Here is a 13,054-nt window from a genome sequence, read left to right as displayed (position 1 = left end):
ATCTTGCAGTGTGTAGCTTTAAGGCTCTGTTGCCCACCCACCTGTCACGGATCCCGACTGTGGGTTCCGTTTCTTAATAGTTGAAATCGTTGAAATCGAACTGTTTAACTTAATCTTTAGAATTCCCAAAGCAATGACCTGCGCTTCTTCATGAGGTAAACATTGCAGCCCACGAGACCCAGGGTTTGCATGCAAAACATGTACATGGAAATACTGGGGTTTTGTCTCTTGTTATGTAGGGCAAAGTGATGTGCAGGATTAACTTACGTTTCTCAATCGCTAAAGACAAGAGGGAGATTTCGTTCAGAAAAGGCAACTGGAATTTAAATATGGGTCTCTGGATCATACAGACCTTGGTAGCAGAATCCTTATAGAGACGTTTTAGAAGGGAGGCTGACCCAGTATCCCCCTCCAATCCACACCGCGGTGCAGTCTCGCCACGCCCTCATTGCCGTAGTTTTCATGGTGGTGGGAGAATATGACTGGCTGACGACAGCATTAACATTTACCACGCTCTGCCCCTTCTTTTCAGAGATGCCATCACAAAAATGAAAGATGTCTACCTAAAGAATCCGCAAATGGGAGACCCCGCCAGTTTGGATCACAAATTAGCAGAAGTCAGCCAAAATATAGAAAAACTGAGACTGGAGGCCCAGAAATTTGAGGTAGGAAGAAGCTGTTGTGGAAAAGCTTTGTTGGAAAAAAAAGAAATAGAAGTGGGTGTAGGGGGTCACGAGACGCACATGGTTGTAAATCGCCATTGTTTCTTTCCCCGCGAGAGATGCAGCTGGAAAAATCAGGTGTCTCACGAGTTACGATAAAAGGAAAAAGACACTGTCATCCACTGGGTGTTCAGCTTTTCAGCATATCCTATTTTAATGGTGTCCCTTAAAAGGGACACTATTTAAGGTTATATTTGTATACAGTGTTCGTTGTTTTTTTTTTCATCTAAGTGTTTCACTTAAGTTGTTCTACTTCATCTCCTGTTGACAGTGGGTATAATTGGGAATATACGGTCGTCCATCATCTCAGTGAATCCAAAAGACAATTTTTAAAAAGCCATTGATATTTGTAATTTTCTTGTAATGTCCTTGCCTGGCTTTGGTATCGGTGTAAAAGTTTTCAAAATATACTCTGGATGCAAATTCCTTTTCAGATCTAGGATTTACAAATATTTTCTCCCATTCGGTGGATTGTTGTTTTACTCTCTTCAAGGTGTCCTTTGAAACACAAAAGTTTTATTTATGTTTTTGTTTTTTTGGCCATGCCACACGGCTTGCAGGATCTTGGTTCCCCGACCAGGGATTGAACCCGGGCCACGGCAGTTAAAGCACCGAGTCCTAAACACTGGACTGCCAGGGAAGTCCCCAAAAGTCTTAATTTTGATGGAATCAATTTTTTTTTTCTTCTGTCACTTGTGCTTTTGGTGTCATAGCTAAGTTACCAGTGCCTAACCCAAGATCACAAACATTTATGCTTATGTTTTCTTCTAAGTTTTATAGTTTTAGCTTTTACATTTAGGTCTACGGTTCGTTTTGAGTTAATTTTTGTATATGGTTAAAGGTAGAGGTCCACCTTCATTCTTTTTCATGTTGTCCCAGCACCATTTGTTGAAAAGGCCTTTTCCTCCTTGAATTGTCTTGGCCCCTTTGTCGCAAATCAATTGATCATAAATACAAGGGTTTAATTCTGGGGGGGGGGACCATTGAAATATGTTACTGTTCTTTCAAAGGATCCAGTATCAAAAGATGATATATGTGAAAAACAACAGGAAACACACATAAGAAATGAGAAAGAAACACAAATAATAAATCTTTTAAGGAGGGAGTAGGGCACTCAAAAGCTGTGGGCAGGCCTTCCCTGGTGGCGCAGTGGTTGAGAGTCCGCCTGCCGATGCAGGGGACACGGGTTCGTGCCCCGGTCTGGGAAGATCCCACATGCCATGGAGCGGCTGGGCCCGTGAGCCATGGCCGCTGAGCCTGCGCGTCCGGAGCCTGTGCTCCGCAACGAGAGAGGCCGCAACAGTGAGAGGCCCGCGTACTGCAAAAAAAAAAAAAAAACAAAAAAAAAACGCTGTGGGCAGAAGGCTTCTTTTACCCCTCGAAATGTAAAGACTACAAAGACTGGAAAGACTACAAAGACTGGAAAAATAAATTAGTAACTGAGTGTTCCAACCAGAATAGATTATTTCTAGCAATAAAAGGTCAAATATGGCTTTTTTCATTCTTTCTAGAATCAATAAGGTATTAGCATTTGAGGTTTTAGAACCTAGAAATGTCCTTTTCGGATCATTTTGATTCTTTGCCTCTTTTACACTATTTCCAATGTTGCTGAAGATACTCTGATCTACTTTGATTTCCTATGTATGAGTTTTCTTCACTATTTAAAAAAAAAACACGTTACACTCCTTAACAAAAATGGGAAGTGTGGCTTTCAAACTGAGTCATGGCTTAAGTGTGGCAGGAACCCTCATGTTTCCCAGTGTGACCTCATGGTCACAGAATTTCTGGAACCAGAAGGAACTAGAAATGACTTAACCAAAATCACACAGCTGCTGAAAAAGCCCAGGAGTATAACGGAGGCCAGTGTCTTTCTGCCACATTATGAGCAGTGGCTAAATATGTTTGCCTGTACTTCTCCAACTTTGCCTTTGAGTACATTTATACAGTCAAGGCACACAAACTGGAGACTCTGCCCCCACGGGGTCCTTCTCCAGTCTGCTTCAATGACCAGCGAGCAGCCCCGATTTGGGGCCTGAAGCCTGCACGGTCAGGCCCTCAGCTGAGCTCAGACCATGCTTTCATGCCTTCTGTTTGCAGGCCTGGCTGGCCGAGGTTGAAGGCAGACTCCCAGCACGCAGCGAACAGGCCCGTCGGCAGAGCGGCATGTACGATGTGCAGAACCCCCCAGCCGTCAACAACTGTGCACAGGATCGGGAGAGGTACAGTATCTGTACGGCGCCTGGTTTTTTTTGACTTTGTATTTTTTTGTCAATTCTGGAATCAGAGACGAGCACAAGGTACTTGTTAGATCCCAAGCGTCTGGGATGATTGGCCTGTGATGTTTCCCACGGTGCAGGTGTCTAAGTCCCCGTGGATGGTGCCCGAGCCTGTGGGGTGATTGAAGATGGTCCTAGTTACAACAATCGGGGGATGGGGACGGGGGCGGGTTGCAAGCAGTTTGCTGTCGCGGGGGGCTGATTTCAAGCCCTCGCTGGGGTCAGTGGCTATAGTTGCTGTGTGTTTTGCTTTCTTGAGCAGCCCGGATGGCAGTTACACAGAGGAGCAGAGTCAGGAGAGTGAGGTCAAGGTGCTGGCCACGGATTTCGACGATGAGTTTGATGACGAGGAATCCCTCCCCGCCATAGGGACGTGTAAAGCTCTCTACACGTTCGAAGGTAACACCGCGTCTCACCTAATTCCCCCCACTTCTCGTGAACTGTCTGAGTCACTCTTCTCTTTCTGTGATCAGGCTTTCTTTTGAAGTCACCCAGAGCTTTCCCTCATCGCTCTTTTGCTCTGCTCGTGGTATTTGTGTTTACGATTATGTACAGTCGATGGCTGTACATTCGAGCAACTTTCAGTGAGCTTAACTGAAGCAGACAGTGTGGAATAATGATTATTTCATCCATTCATTCAATACTTATAGAACTTCTGTCTTGTAAAGACCCCTGAAAGGGTGGCAGGCAGATGGTATGTTCTGGCATCCACCTTTGGAGGAAATAAAGCAGACACACGTAGAGAGAGGGCCGCCTGCAATATTCACCAGAGGAGGTGTACAGAGTGACGGGGGATTCACGCGAGGAAGAGACCACTTCCTTAAGGGGGTTTGGAGAACTCTCCGTGCTGAAGTGTGTCAGAGGCACGGGCACTGTCAAGCGTGGAGCGAGGAAGGTATGGGGTTCGTATGGCTGGCGCTCAGATGTCCTAGGTGGTAAGATGAGGGGGTAGGCGGTGCCAGTGGGGGGGTATGGGTAACAGAAACATCTGGATTTTATTTGGCAAACGTCGAGAAGCTACTGAAAGTATTTGAGCGGGTTGCTGACACGAGCAGAGCTGTACCTTGAGACATTTACTGTATGTGTCGGATCGGTTAGAAGACAGGGAAATTGGTTAGAAAGACTAGCCTGGTGTTTCCTAAACTGTGAGCCTTGAAACGGCATCTTGCAGGATGCTGATAAGGACGATGTGAAAGAAGCAATCAGAGCTCAGATCATTTTCAGAAGCCCTGGGATAAATGAATTTCTTTACTGTAGGACTTTTTGTTTTTTTTTTTCTTCTGGCCACACCACACAGCTTGCAGGATCTTAGTTCTCTTGACTAGGGATTGAACCTGGGCCCCCTGCAGTGGAAGTACGGAGTCCTAACCACTGGACCACCAGGGAATTCCCTTTACTCTAGGACTTTTAGAGCCTTTAATAAACTAAATATTCATTATGACAAAATAAGAAAGGGAAGTACCAGGTTAAATGTTCCCGGTTTTACTTCACGGCCACACCATCCCTCTCCCCCCCGCGCCCACAGTACCGCTATTAACAGCCCCCTAAACAGTCTGCCTTTCAGGACACTGCTTGGGCGATGGCGGCTAGTCTTTTGAAATTATCTTAGCAAATGGTGTTCGGGGCCTTGATTAAGGAATGGACGCAGAGATGCTGCAGCCAGTATACAAAGAGGGGAGGAAATCACAGATGATCCCTGAAGTTGCATTCCTGGGATGATGGAGATGTCCACTGAAATGGGAAAGTGGGAGGAAAAACAGTGAGTCCGGGTTCACCCCTATCGCGTTCCAGGTGCCCGGGTACCATCAAGGTGGAAACGGGCTTCAGGCAGAAGGCGAAGTGGAACCTTGCCTCAGACGAGAACCAGAACAGGAGAAAGAAAAGTCGGGGTGCTGTGTAAAGAGATGTAATTGACGCCATAGGAGTACCTTCAGGGAAGAGTAGAGAAGCAGACCCAAGATTTCCTCTGCGGAAAATACCTCCTGTTCTGGGAGGGAGGAACGAGAGGGCTCCCAGGAGGAGTTAGAAGAGGGTCCTAGAGAGACGCCAGGTGAGGACCTGGAAGCTTCTGTGTGGGAGGAGAGCAGAAGGGTCAGTGCGTCCATCTTTCCCTACACTTGCTTCGTCGTTGCAAAGCTGTGCTCTCAACCCGGATTTGACAAGAAACCTAAAGTACTCTGATATTGCTTTTTCAGGTCAGAACGAAGGAACCATTTCAGTAGTTGAAGGAGAAACATTGTACGTTATAGAGGAAGACAAAGGTGACGGGTGGACCCGCATCCGGAGAAGTGAAGACGAAGAGGGTTACGTCCCCACTTCATACGTCGAAGTCTATTTGGACAAAAATGCCAAAGGTGCTAAGACTTATATTTAATACAACTTAAAAACCAAACACAAAAAACTTTAAAACATTGGAGTTGTTTCTCCCCACAACTATGACTGTTACAGGCAGTTCTTCAAAAGACTGCATGGGGAGCGTCGCAGTTTCTTTTAGGGACGAGGTGGACTTTCAGGCATCTTACACCTGAATTTCCTGGGCTGGTTTTGACGATAATCAAGTTTCACTTGCTAATGACATTTTACTTGGAAAGCTGCCAGCTGCCAATGTACGACTGTGTCCTTTGAAATCTGATAAACATTTCTTCTTGGGCAGCATCTGTAGATAACCAAAAAGTTGCCTTCTAGCTTCTAATCCGTATTTCTGAATCTAAAAGTGCATGCACATCCTAGGGGTGCAGAAGACTTCAGTTCTCTTATTTATATGTAGTACCTGCCAGAAATTGAACTACCTTAGAATGTTACATTTTGTAACTTCATAAACTGAACTACGCTAGTTTGTTCAATTTTACAGTCATTTACTTCGAAGGAAGTCATCAATGAAGTACAGAATAAGTAAAGAATAAGATTGGTACCAAAAGTGTGTATATTTCCTTAAACATGTTTAAGATAATTGTTAGATCACCGTGTTTTCAGGTTACGTCTACATGATCCTAAGCAACCAATTGAAATATGGAAAACTTTGGTCGATCAACCAGTTGATTTTTACATATGACTACTGATCTTCCTTCCTTCTGCCAGTTGACAGAGCTGATCAGACGGGCTAGTGCTGTTTAGATAAACTTACATAAAAACAGCTCACTTCATTCTGTTCTGTTGGAGGTTTTGTGGGAGGTGGAGCTGTATTCCGTTCATACTTGCCCAGGTGGGGCTGTGAATAGACCCCTGTAAGCAACTGCTTCTACACACAGACCCCAGCACGTCACTTTTCAAGGGTTTTTTGGTTTGTTTTTTAATCATTGGCATCTTTAAGACCCAAAGTGTGAATTTACTGAAAACTGTTTTAGAATTCCTAGCTCGTTTTATGGTTCACCATCTTCAAAGAATCTGGGTCACATGGGGATTTGCATTTTTAAATTGGCAGGATAGGTAGTGAAATTGGTGACATGCCCAATGGCTGTGCTCATTTCTAGAATCTTCCCTGAGATCACAGAGAACCAGCTAAAAGTGAGTCAGAATAAAGGTATGGGGTTGAGATTCTCTTTTTATTTGGCTTTGAAAATTACTTATTCATGTCCTTCCTACTCTTAAACAGGATATTAGCTCCTTGCTTCTACACTGTGGGCTCCTTTTAGAATGTCAGATCAACTTAAAGCTGATTTTAAGACTGACAGCGGCATATCAGGGGTCTAGGAGCTGGCAGGAGCTATGGGCGACTGCTGCAGCGTCTAGCAGAGAGCTCTCTTACATTTCCCGACGGCCGCCAAGATGGAATTTAGTAACCTTTACTTAATGACTGTCTGATTTTTGTTTTGTTTTGTTTTTTTGAGGTACGCGGGCCTCTCAGTGCTGTGGCCTCTCCCGTTGCGGAGCACAGGCTCCGGACGCGCAGGCTCAGCGGCCATGGCTCACGGGCCCAGCCGCTCCGTGGCATGTGGGATCTTCCCGGACCGGGGCACGAACCCACGTCCCCTGCATCGGCAGGCGGACTCCCAACCACTGCGCCACCAGGGAAGCTGTGACTGTCTGATTTTTAAAACATTATTTATTTTGAAATAATTATGGATTCTCAGGGAGTTGCAAAGATAAAGCAGAGAGATCCCCTACATCCAGCTTCCCCCAGTGGTTGCATCTGACACAACTGTGGTCCAATATCAAAAGCGGGAAACCGACCCTGGCCAGCCTGATTTTATTTTAAATATAATTTTGTAATTCAGATTTCTTTTGCTTTATTATACCTTTGCTGCCGTAATATTGATAAAGCCACTGACCCTGACCCCAGACCTCTCAGGAGAGTCATTTCAGTTCTTCCTTTTAACTACTGCAGCAAGAAAACCAGCTGACCGTGGGGATTTGACGGGCAGTAGGTGGTCACAGCTTTGGGCAGGTAACCAAGTGAATCCCTAAGATATTAAAACCTAACCTTTCTATCCTGCGATGAACTCATTTCCAGACTGTGAATTATTGGAGACAGCAAACCAAGCACTGAAAAAGTCTTAAAATGAGGCAGGATAACATGAGTCTTTTAAAAGCCTGACTTGAAAAGTACGGCACTCCACCAAGTTGGTTGGTGGTGTTTCTTTTGTTTTCCCCTCCTCCTCTTTAGAGTTGTGCAAATCTGATTCAGGAAAGAGCTCAGCTGGCTTTCGGGGGTGGGAGGGGCGATTTGGGCTCATAAATGATGATCATTATTTTAGGCTGTATGCCTCAGTACCTTTACCAGCTATGTACTAGCGACTCAACGGTGAAAGATATCTTGTAGTTTCAGGTCCATCTAGTCAATGCGCAGAGGATTAGCAGAAGTCTTGATTCCCAGAGAATCACAAATTTCCATTTCCACCCGAAGTATACTTTGTGTTCTTCCAACAGTTATCTGTTAAAATGAAAGTAGCAAAGTCTCAGCTTGTGTATAAATTTTTCTCCTTTTGTTTAGAGATACACTTAGAGGTTAATAATGTATGTCGAAGCCTTCCTTCCCTGCCTTGTTTATAAATCCGTTCCGCCTGCTCCATAAACACTGCCCTCTCCTTAAGCCCGTCCCAGGTGGGCGGGGCTGCTGCTTTCCGATGCCCGTAACTCAAAAGGAGTTTTTTATTGTCAGTAATGCCAGAGCACTTTTGTGTGTGTGTGGTGTCTACCATGTGACTATTTAATAATTGCCAAAATAGTTAGACTAGAGTAAGTTCCAACTGGTCAACTGAATTGTGACTGTCCTCTTTTATGGTTTTGTTTTTGTTTTTTTAAATTGCTCTCTGTGAAATATACCCATAACCGCCCCCTGCCCCAATAGATTTGTATATACTGCAATAGAAAAACTAAAACGATTACTTGAATTCGTTGTTTTAATGTTTTACTCTTCTTTGTGTTTGTTTTATTGGTGATTCTGATGCCTAATGACCTTTTTGTTTTTGTAACCGCTGGGGGAGCCGGAAGGACGGTTACAGTGGTAGCTAGGTCCCCTGCCAGCTGATCCACACTTGAGTTTATTGTAGACACTTGGGTTCTGAGTAAGTTCTGTTTGAATATGGCCAACATGACTGTTTCTCTCTCTCCTTATCTTACAAGAAAAGAATCTGTCTGGCTCCTTTTAGTTGTACCCTCGTATCTGCCTCTCTAATAAACGTTATATTTTTCTCAGTGTTGTGTATTTTAAATGATTTTTCCCCTCTCCGAGAAAATTATTCTGTGTAATCCGAGTATTTAACTCTTTCGTCTTCAATAATGGGGAATTTTCTAAACAAATGCTTTTCAAAAAAAAAAAAAAAAAATTCCTGCCCTTTCCCCCTTTTATATGATGACACCTTCTCTGTTTCTCACCCTGTGTTCACCTCCGGGCTTGAGGAGTCTGTCTCCTGTTTCTCTTCTGTCCCCTCAAGATGAAGAACTTTCACTGTTTATTGCTGAGTAAACGCTGAGTGACAGGTTTTCCTTTTCACCAAAGATGTTGCCTTTTACTGCCAAGGAACTGAGAGTGTCAGTCGGAGAGAGAACCAGGCCTTTGGGCTCCCGGCATCATTCTGGGAAGCTGGTTTCTTTCTCTGTCTCAGAACTCAATTTATGAGAAAGATGAGTTCGGGTGCATGGGTGCATCATCTCCTGGGCGGCTTCTCTTACCCCTGAAGGAAAGACTAGCTGCTCTGATTGCAGATAAAACCGTGAAAGTTCCTTATCTCAGACTCGCCCTGTGGTAACCCATTGCTCTAAATGTGCTCCCTCCCCTCCCCCCTCCCCAGGGCGGTGCAGTTTGCACTGAGCTGCAGAGCGCCCGCCCCTGACCTGCTGCCCGCCACTCTAACAGCCTTTTCCTTTCTCTGTCTTTTGTGTTGTAGATTCCTAAAGATGGTTCCGGGAGCCAGAGCCTCGGGAGAGCCTTCCCAGGAGAAACCCTTCGGTCTGCTTGTCTCCACAGGCCTGGGTGTCCGCCAGCGCCTTGGGGCTCTGCTGGTGTGTGGCCCTCGGAACCTAAGCCTGAAGCGACATCCATCCCCACGTGCAGCGGCTTGCCTTTTTCTTTCTTTTCTTTTTACAGCATGTTCCTCGTAGCCTGGTTCCTCCCCTGGCCCAGCCTGGCTGCCTCTTGCGGGGAGGTCTGTCCCTGTCTTGGTCCCCGTCCAACTCGGGGCCACAGAAGGCGGCTTGACGCGTGGTCCCTCCTTCCCGGGCCTCGGCCCTCAGTCCATCTGGCGCATCCCGGCCCGTCCACAATTCACACTGTGCCTTTCGTGAAAACTTTGCCACTGGTCTCCCGGGGAGACGAACCGCATCTGAACCAGGAGGGTCAGGCTTGCACCAGGTGGACTGGGCGCCCGAATGTCACTCATGTGTCCCTGTGTCCTTTACGTTAGAAAATACTCATCTTTTCCCCAGTCCATTGGGTATTCGGTGGTCCTTTCCTGACTGTGCGTCCTCACCTCATACTAAACAATTGGCCCTTGAAACGTTTCACAGCCTCAGAGTGTCCGTGGCGGGCACTGGGGCATGTACACGCACACTCACATACACACACGTACACACGTTTTTGTTTGGGGCCCTGTCTTCAGTGGCCTGGAAAAGTCCACAGCGAAAGTCAAATTCCAGCTCTTGGGCCAGCCCTGCTGTCCTGCCTGTGTCCACCTTTCATGGGGTCAAGGAAGGCCCCAGCCCACCTTCTCCCCGTTGGCCGCCTGTTAATGAGAACTGCAGACCGTGAACGAGGGTCTCACCTCTGCGTTAGCTCATTGCCACGGGAAGACTCTCCCCTTTCCGTGAAGTCCGAGCTCCGCATCTTAGGGATTCTAGCGCTTTCGTCACCAAAGACCCTGTGCTTCATCAAGTGATCCCGTGGCTACAGCTGCCACATTTTCCCACCTGCTCTCCAGGCCAAGTGGAATTAATCAAGTTTGTTTTTTGAGCTAAATTTCCTTCCTCTTATGGGTCTTTGAGGAAGACGTGAGGTCATGTACCCTGTGGTCACTCATGCCTTAGAGCAGCATAGCTTCTGTACTTATTCGGTGCAGAAAAAGCCCAGAGAAATCATTGGCTGTGAGTTTCTGTGAGCGAGGATGCCGTCAGAAGCCCAAGGCATGATGCCACCAGGCATCTTTCCTCTTTTGTTTGGCTTTTGGTAACCAGGAGGTCACCTTGAGCATCCTCATTGCTTCTCAACCCTTATGAATCAAGACAAGGAAATCTTACAGGAGCCGAAGGGACAAGGACAGAAAGGACAGGTCCTGAGGGTTGGGCCTTTGTTCAGTGGTAGGAAAACGGTTCCTCTCCGCAAACCAGGGTTGACCACACACCAGCCTCTGAGAGTGGCTGAGGCAACCCTTGGTGACAAGAAACCAAGAGGGAGCAAATACCAAGGGCAAAAAGCAGGGGAAGAGGAAGTGGCTTCAGGTTTGAGCAAGCGTGAGTCACCCCCTCGCTCTTTCTTCCCCCAGAGGGAGCCTCTGCAGCTGCGGGCATCTGGGGGCCGCTCCGTTAACACCCAAGGGGCGGCCCCACTGTCACACACTCCTCAGTCTCATGAGGGGACTGTCTTGGCAGATGACGGTGAAGCCAGGATGCCAAAGGGCGAGAAGAGTCAGGGCCTCACCCGTGTCCCTGCAAACCAGCAGGTGCGTGGTTCCTATGGACAGTCCCAGTGGCAGGGTGACCGGGTGTCTCCAGCAACTTCTGAATCTCACCAAGTCCAGCTGCCCACTCTTCACTCTACAAGGATGCTACACATTTTTTTAAAATCTGACTTTAGAGCCTTGGGAATGCATGTGCATTGCATCTTTCATATTAGGGGCCAGGATAGATTAATTTCTTACAACCTAGGGGAAAAGGCATAAAGTGCAGTAATTTGTTCTTTTAATGTCTGTTAAACCCGAAATAGAATATGCTGGTATCCTCTTGTATCCCCTGTGCCTTTTTTTTTCTCTGTACCACCTGTGTCCAAAAAAGAATGGATAAATGAGTGCTTTTCAATGTTAACCTTGGTGTTTGCTTCTCTGACAGTCTGTGTGGCTATGGGGAAAGGGCAAAGCTGTACCAGCTGGGCTTAGTAAAGGAAGTAAGTTATTATAGGATAGTTGAGATATATCACTTACTCTGGGAGTCCTACTGTGAAATCATCTATATATTACTATAGAGCAGTTCACATAGAGTAGAAACGTGGTATTTCCCATGTGCTTCTTTCTCAGCCTTCCCTCGTATCCACTGCCCGTCACTTCTCCACCAATGCTAGGATATTGCTGTGCTGTAAGAATAACTCATTTTTAAAGAAGCTACCCTGAAAATAACTTAAAATGAAAGAGAGGAACCTGTCGTTTACCCAATTTTTCATTTGCAGGATAGGAAAGAATATAAAGGCATGGAAAGCTGTAATGGGATTGCCCTTTGGGTTTATATCACGATCTTCCTGAAGCTTTTGGGTGCCAGCAGCCTGTCTCTCCAGCAGTAGCGCAGAGGCCTCTGATGCCTTTTGGTAACATCTGTAATTACTGGGGAAAAGTTTACTGAACATGAAAAAGTTATGTTGATGCTAAGTATTTTTGCAGAAATGTCGATTTCATACTTCCTAAGGGGTCTGCCTCCTGTGCTTACATCAAAAAAAACTTTAAAAAGTGATCCAAAATTTTATTTTAACCTGGTGTCAGCACCTTTAAACTTCTTGGTTTATCTGTGTGTGTTGCAGTAATTTTAAACTTTGGAGGCATTTCAGTGTTGTAAGTGGCCCGTCGCCATTGTAAAGGTTATGGAACTGCCCATTTGTCTCTGGAGATGGAATTAAACCAAATAAAGTGCTTCCACTGGAAGGCTTATATTGACCTTGTAACTATATGTTAATCCTCTAAATGTTAAATAAAAGTGTAACTTCTGGCACGGTATCGCGGGGCTGTTTGTTGCGCAAACAGGAGACCCTGGTCACAGAAGCAGTCAGAGTCCCCTGGGCTGGAGCCTGGGCTCCGATCTGCATGTCACTGATTTATTGGTGTCAACCCAACACCAGTCCCGGTGCCATCTGCTTGGGGAGGGGCCTGAGACCCAGGGAGCTCCAAATTCCAGCCCTGCCCACTGGGGGAAGCCGTCAGAGACCTCAGTGATGTGGGATCCCGTTGATTCAGTGCAGGGATTTGGGGAGGCTCCTTAGGTCCAGCCCATTTTATGCAAATTCAGCTGGCAGCTACTCTGGGGTTTCGGGGACCCTACTGTGGGGACTGAGGGGCCGGGAAGTCGCAGCGGGTTTGCGTTTCATTGGCGGTCTGGTGTCACGAGTGCTCAAGCCCACCCTCTCCTTGGCAGCTTGTCTGGAATAATCACTGGTTTCTGTGATGCCGCGGACAGTGTGCAGCGTTTAAGGGTGAGGGCCTCGTGCCTGCACCAAGCGGCTGCACGTGCAGCCGGAGGGAGGCCCTTTCCATACCCTGCATTGAAAATCTCACCCTGGGCTTTGGGGGGAAGACTGGTTCGTGCCCACACCTCTTTGTTTCCTAAGGCTCTTTAGAGCCGATTTAGGAAGACAGTTGTTGAGGGAGTGAAATATTAAGTGAGCAGGGCGGCCTAATGCCAAGTGCCACTCGCTTGCTGAGGGGT

At 46.5% G+C, this 13,054-nt stretch overlaps 2 protein-coding genes across 16 annotated transcripts in view; one reads left to right on the top strand and one right to left on the bottom strand.

The window, feature by feature from the left end:
* Positions 1 to 12,348, top strand: part of FNBP1 (formin binding protein 1) — a 141,176-nt gene extending 128,828 nt beyond the window's left edge. For 8 of the 15 annotated variants that reach the window (XM_089913867.1, XM_089913862.1, XM_089913861.1 and 5 more), the window contains 4 exons: positions 533 to 665; positions 2,820 to 2,941; positions 3,258 to 3,397; positions 5,194 to 8,632. In XM_089913867.1, the coding sequence (XP_089769993.1) occupies positions 533 to 665; positions 2,820 to 2,941; positions 3,258 to 3,397; positions 5,194 to 5,372 (574 nt within the window). In that variant the 3' untranslated portion in view covers positions 5,373 to 8,632. Of the gene's footprint in view, positions 1 to 532; positions 666 to 2,819; positions 2,942 to 3,257; positions 3,398 to 5,193; positions 8,633 to 9,324 lie in introns of those variants that run through there. The other 7 variants (XM_022578466.3, XM_022578465.3, XM_022578464.3 and 4 more) reach the window with 2 other exon arrangements.
* Positions 4,259 to 13,054, bottom strand: part of USP20 (ubiquitin specific peptidase 20) — a 64,944-nt gene continuing 56,148 nt past the window's right edge. Inside the window, exon 26 of the mRNA XM_022578473.3 lies at positions 4,259 to 7,868. The gene's annotated coding sequence lies outside the window, so the exon portion shown is untranslated. The remainder of the gene's footprint in view (positions 7,869 to 13,054) is intronic.

The sequence above is a fragment of the Delphinapterus leucas genome, chromosome 6, assembly GCF_059928025.1.
Source record: "Delphinapterus leucas isolate spDelLeu-1000000601 "Yukka" chromosome 6, BTC_Dleu_Yukka2, whole genome shotgun sequence".
Taxonomy (NCBI): domain Eukaryota; kingdom Metazoa; phylum Chordata; class Mammalia; order Artiodactyla; family Monodontidae; genus Delphinapterus; species Delphinapterus leucas.
This window is presented reverse-complemented; position numbering and strand designations above follow the sequence as displayed.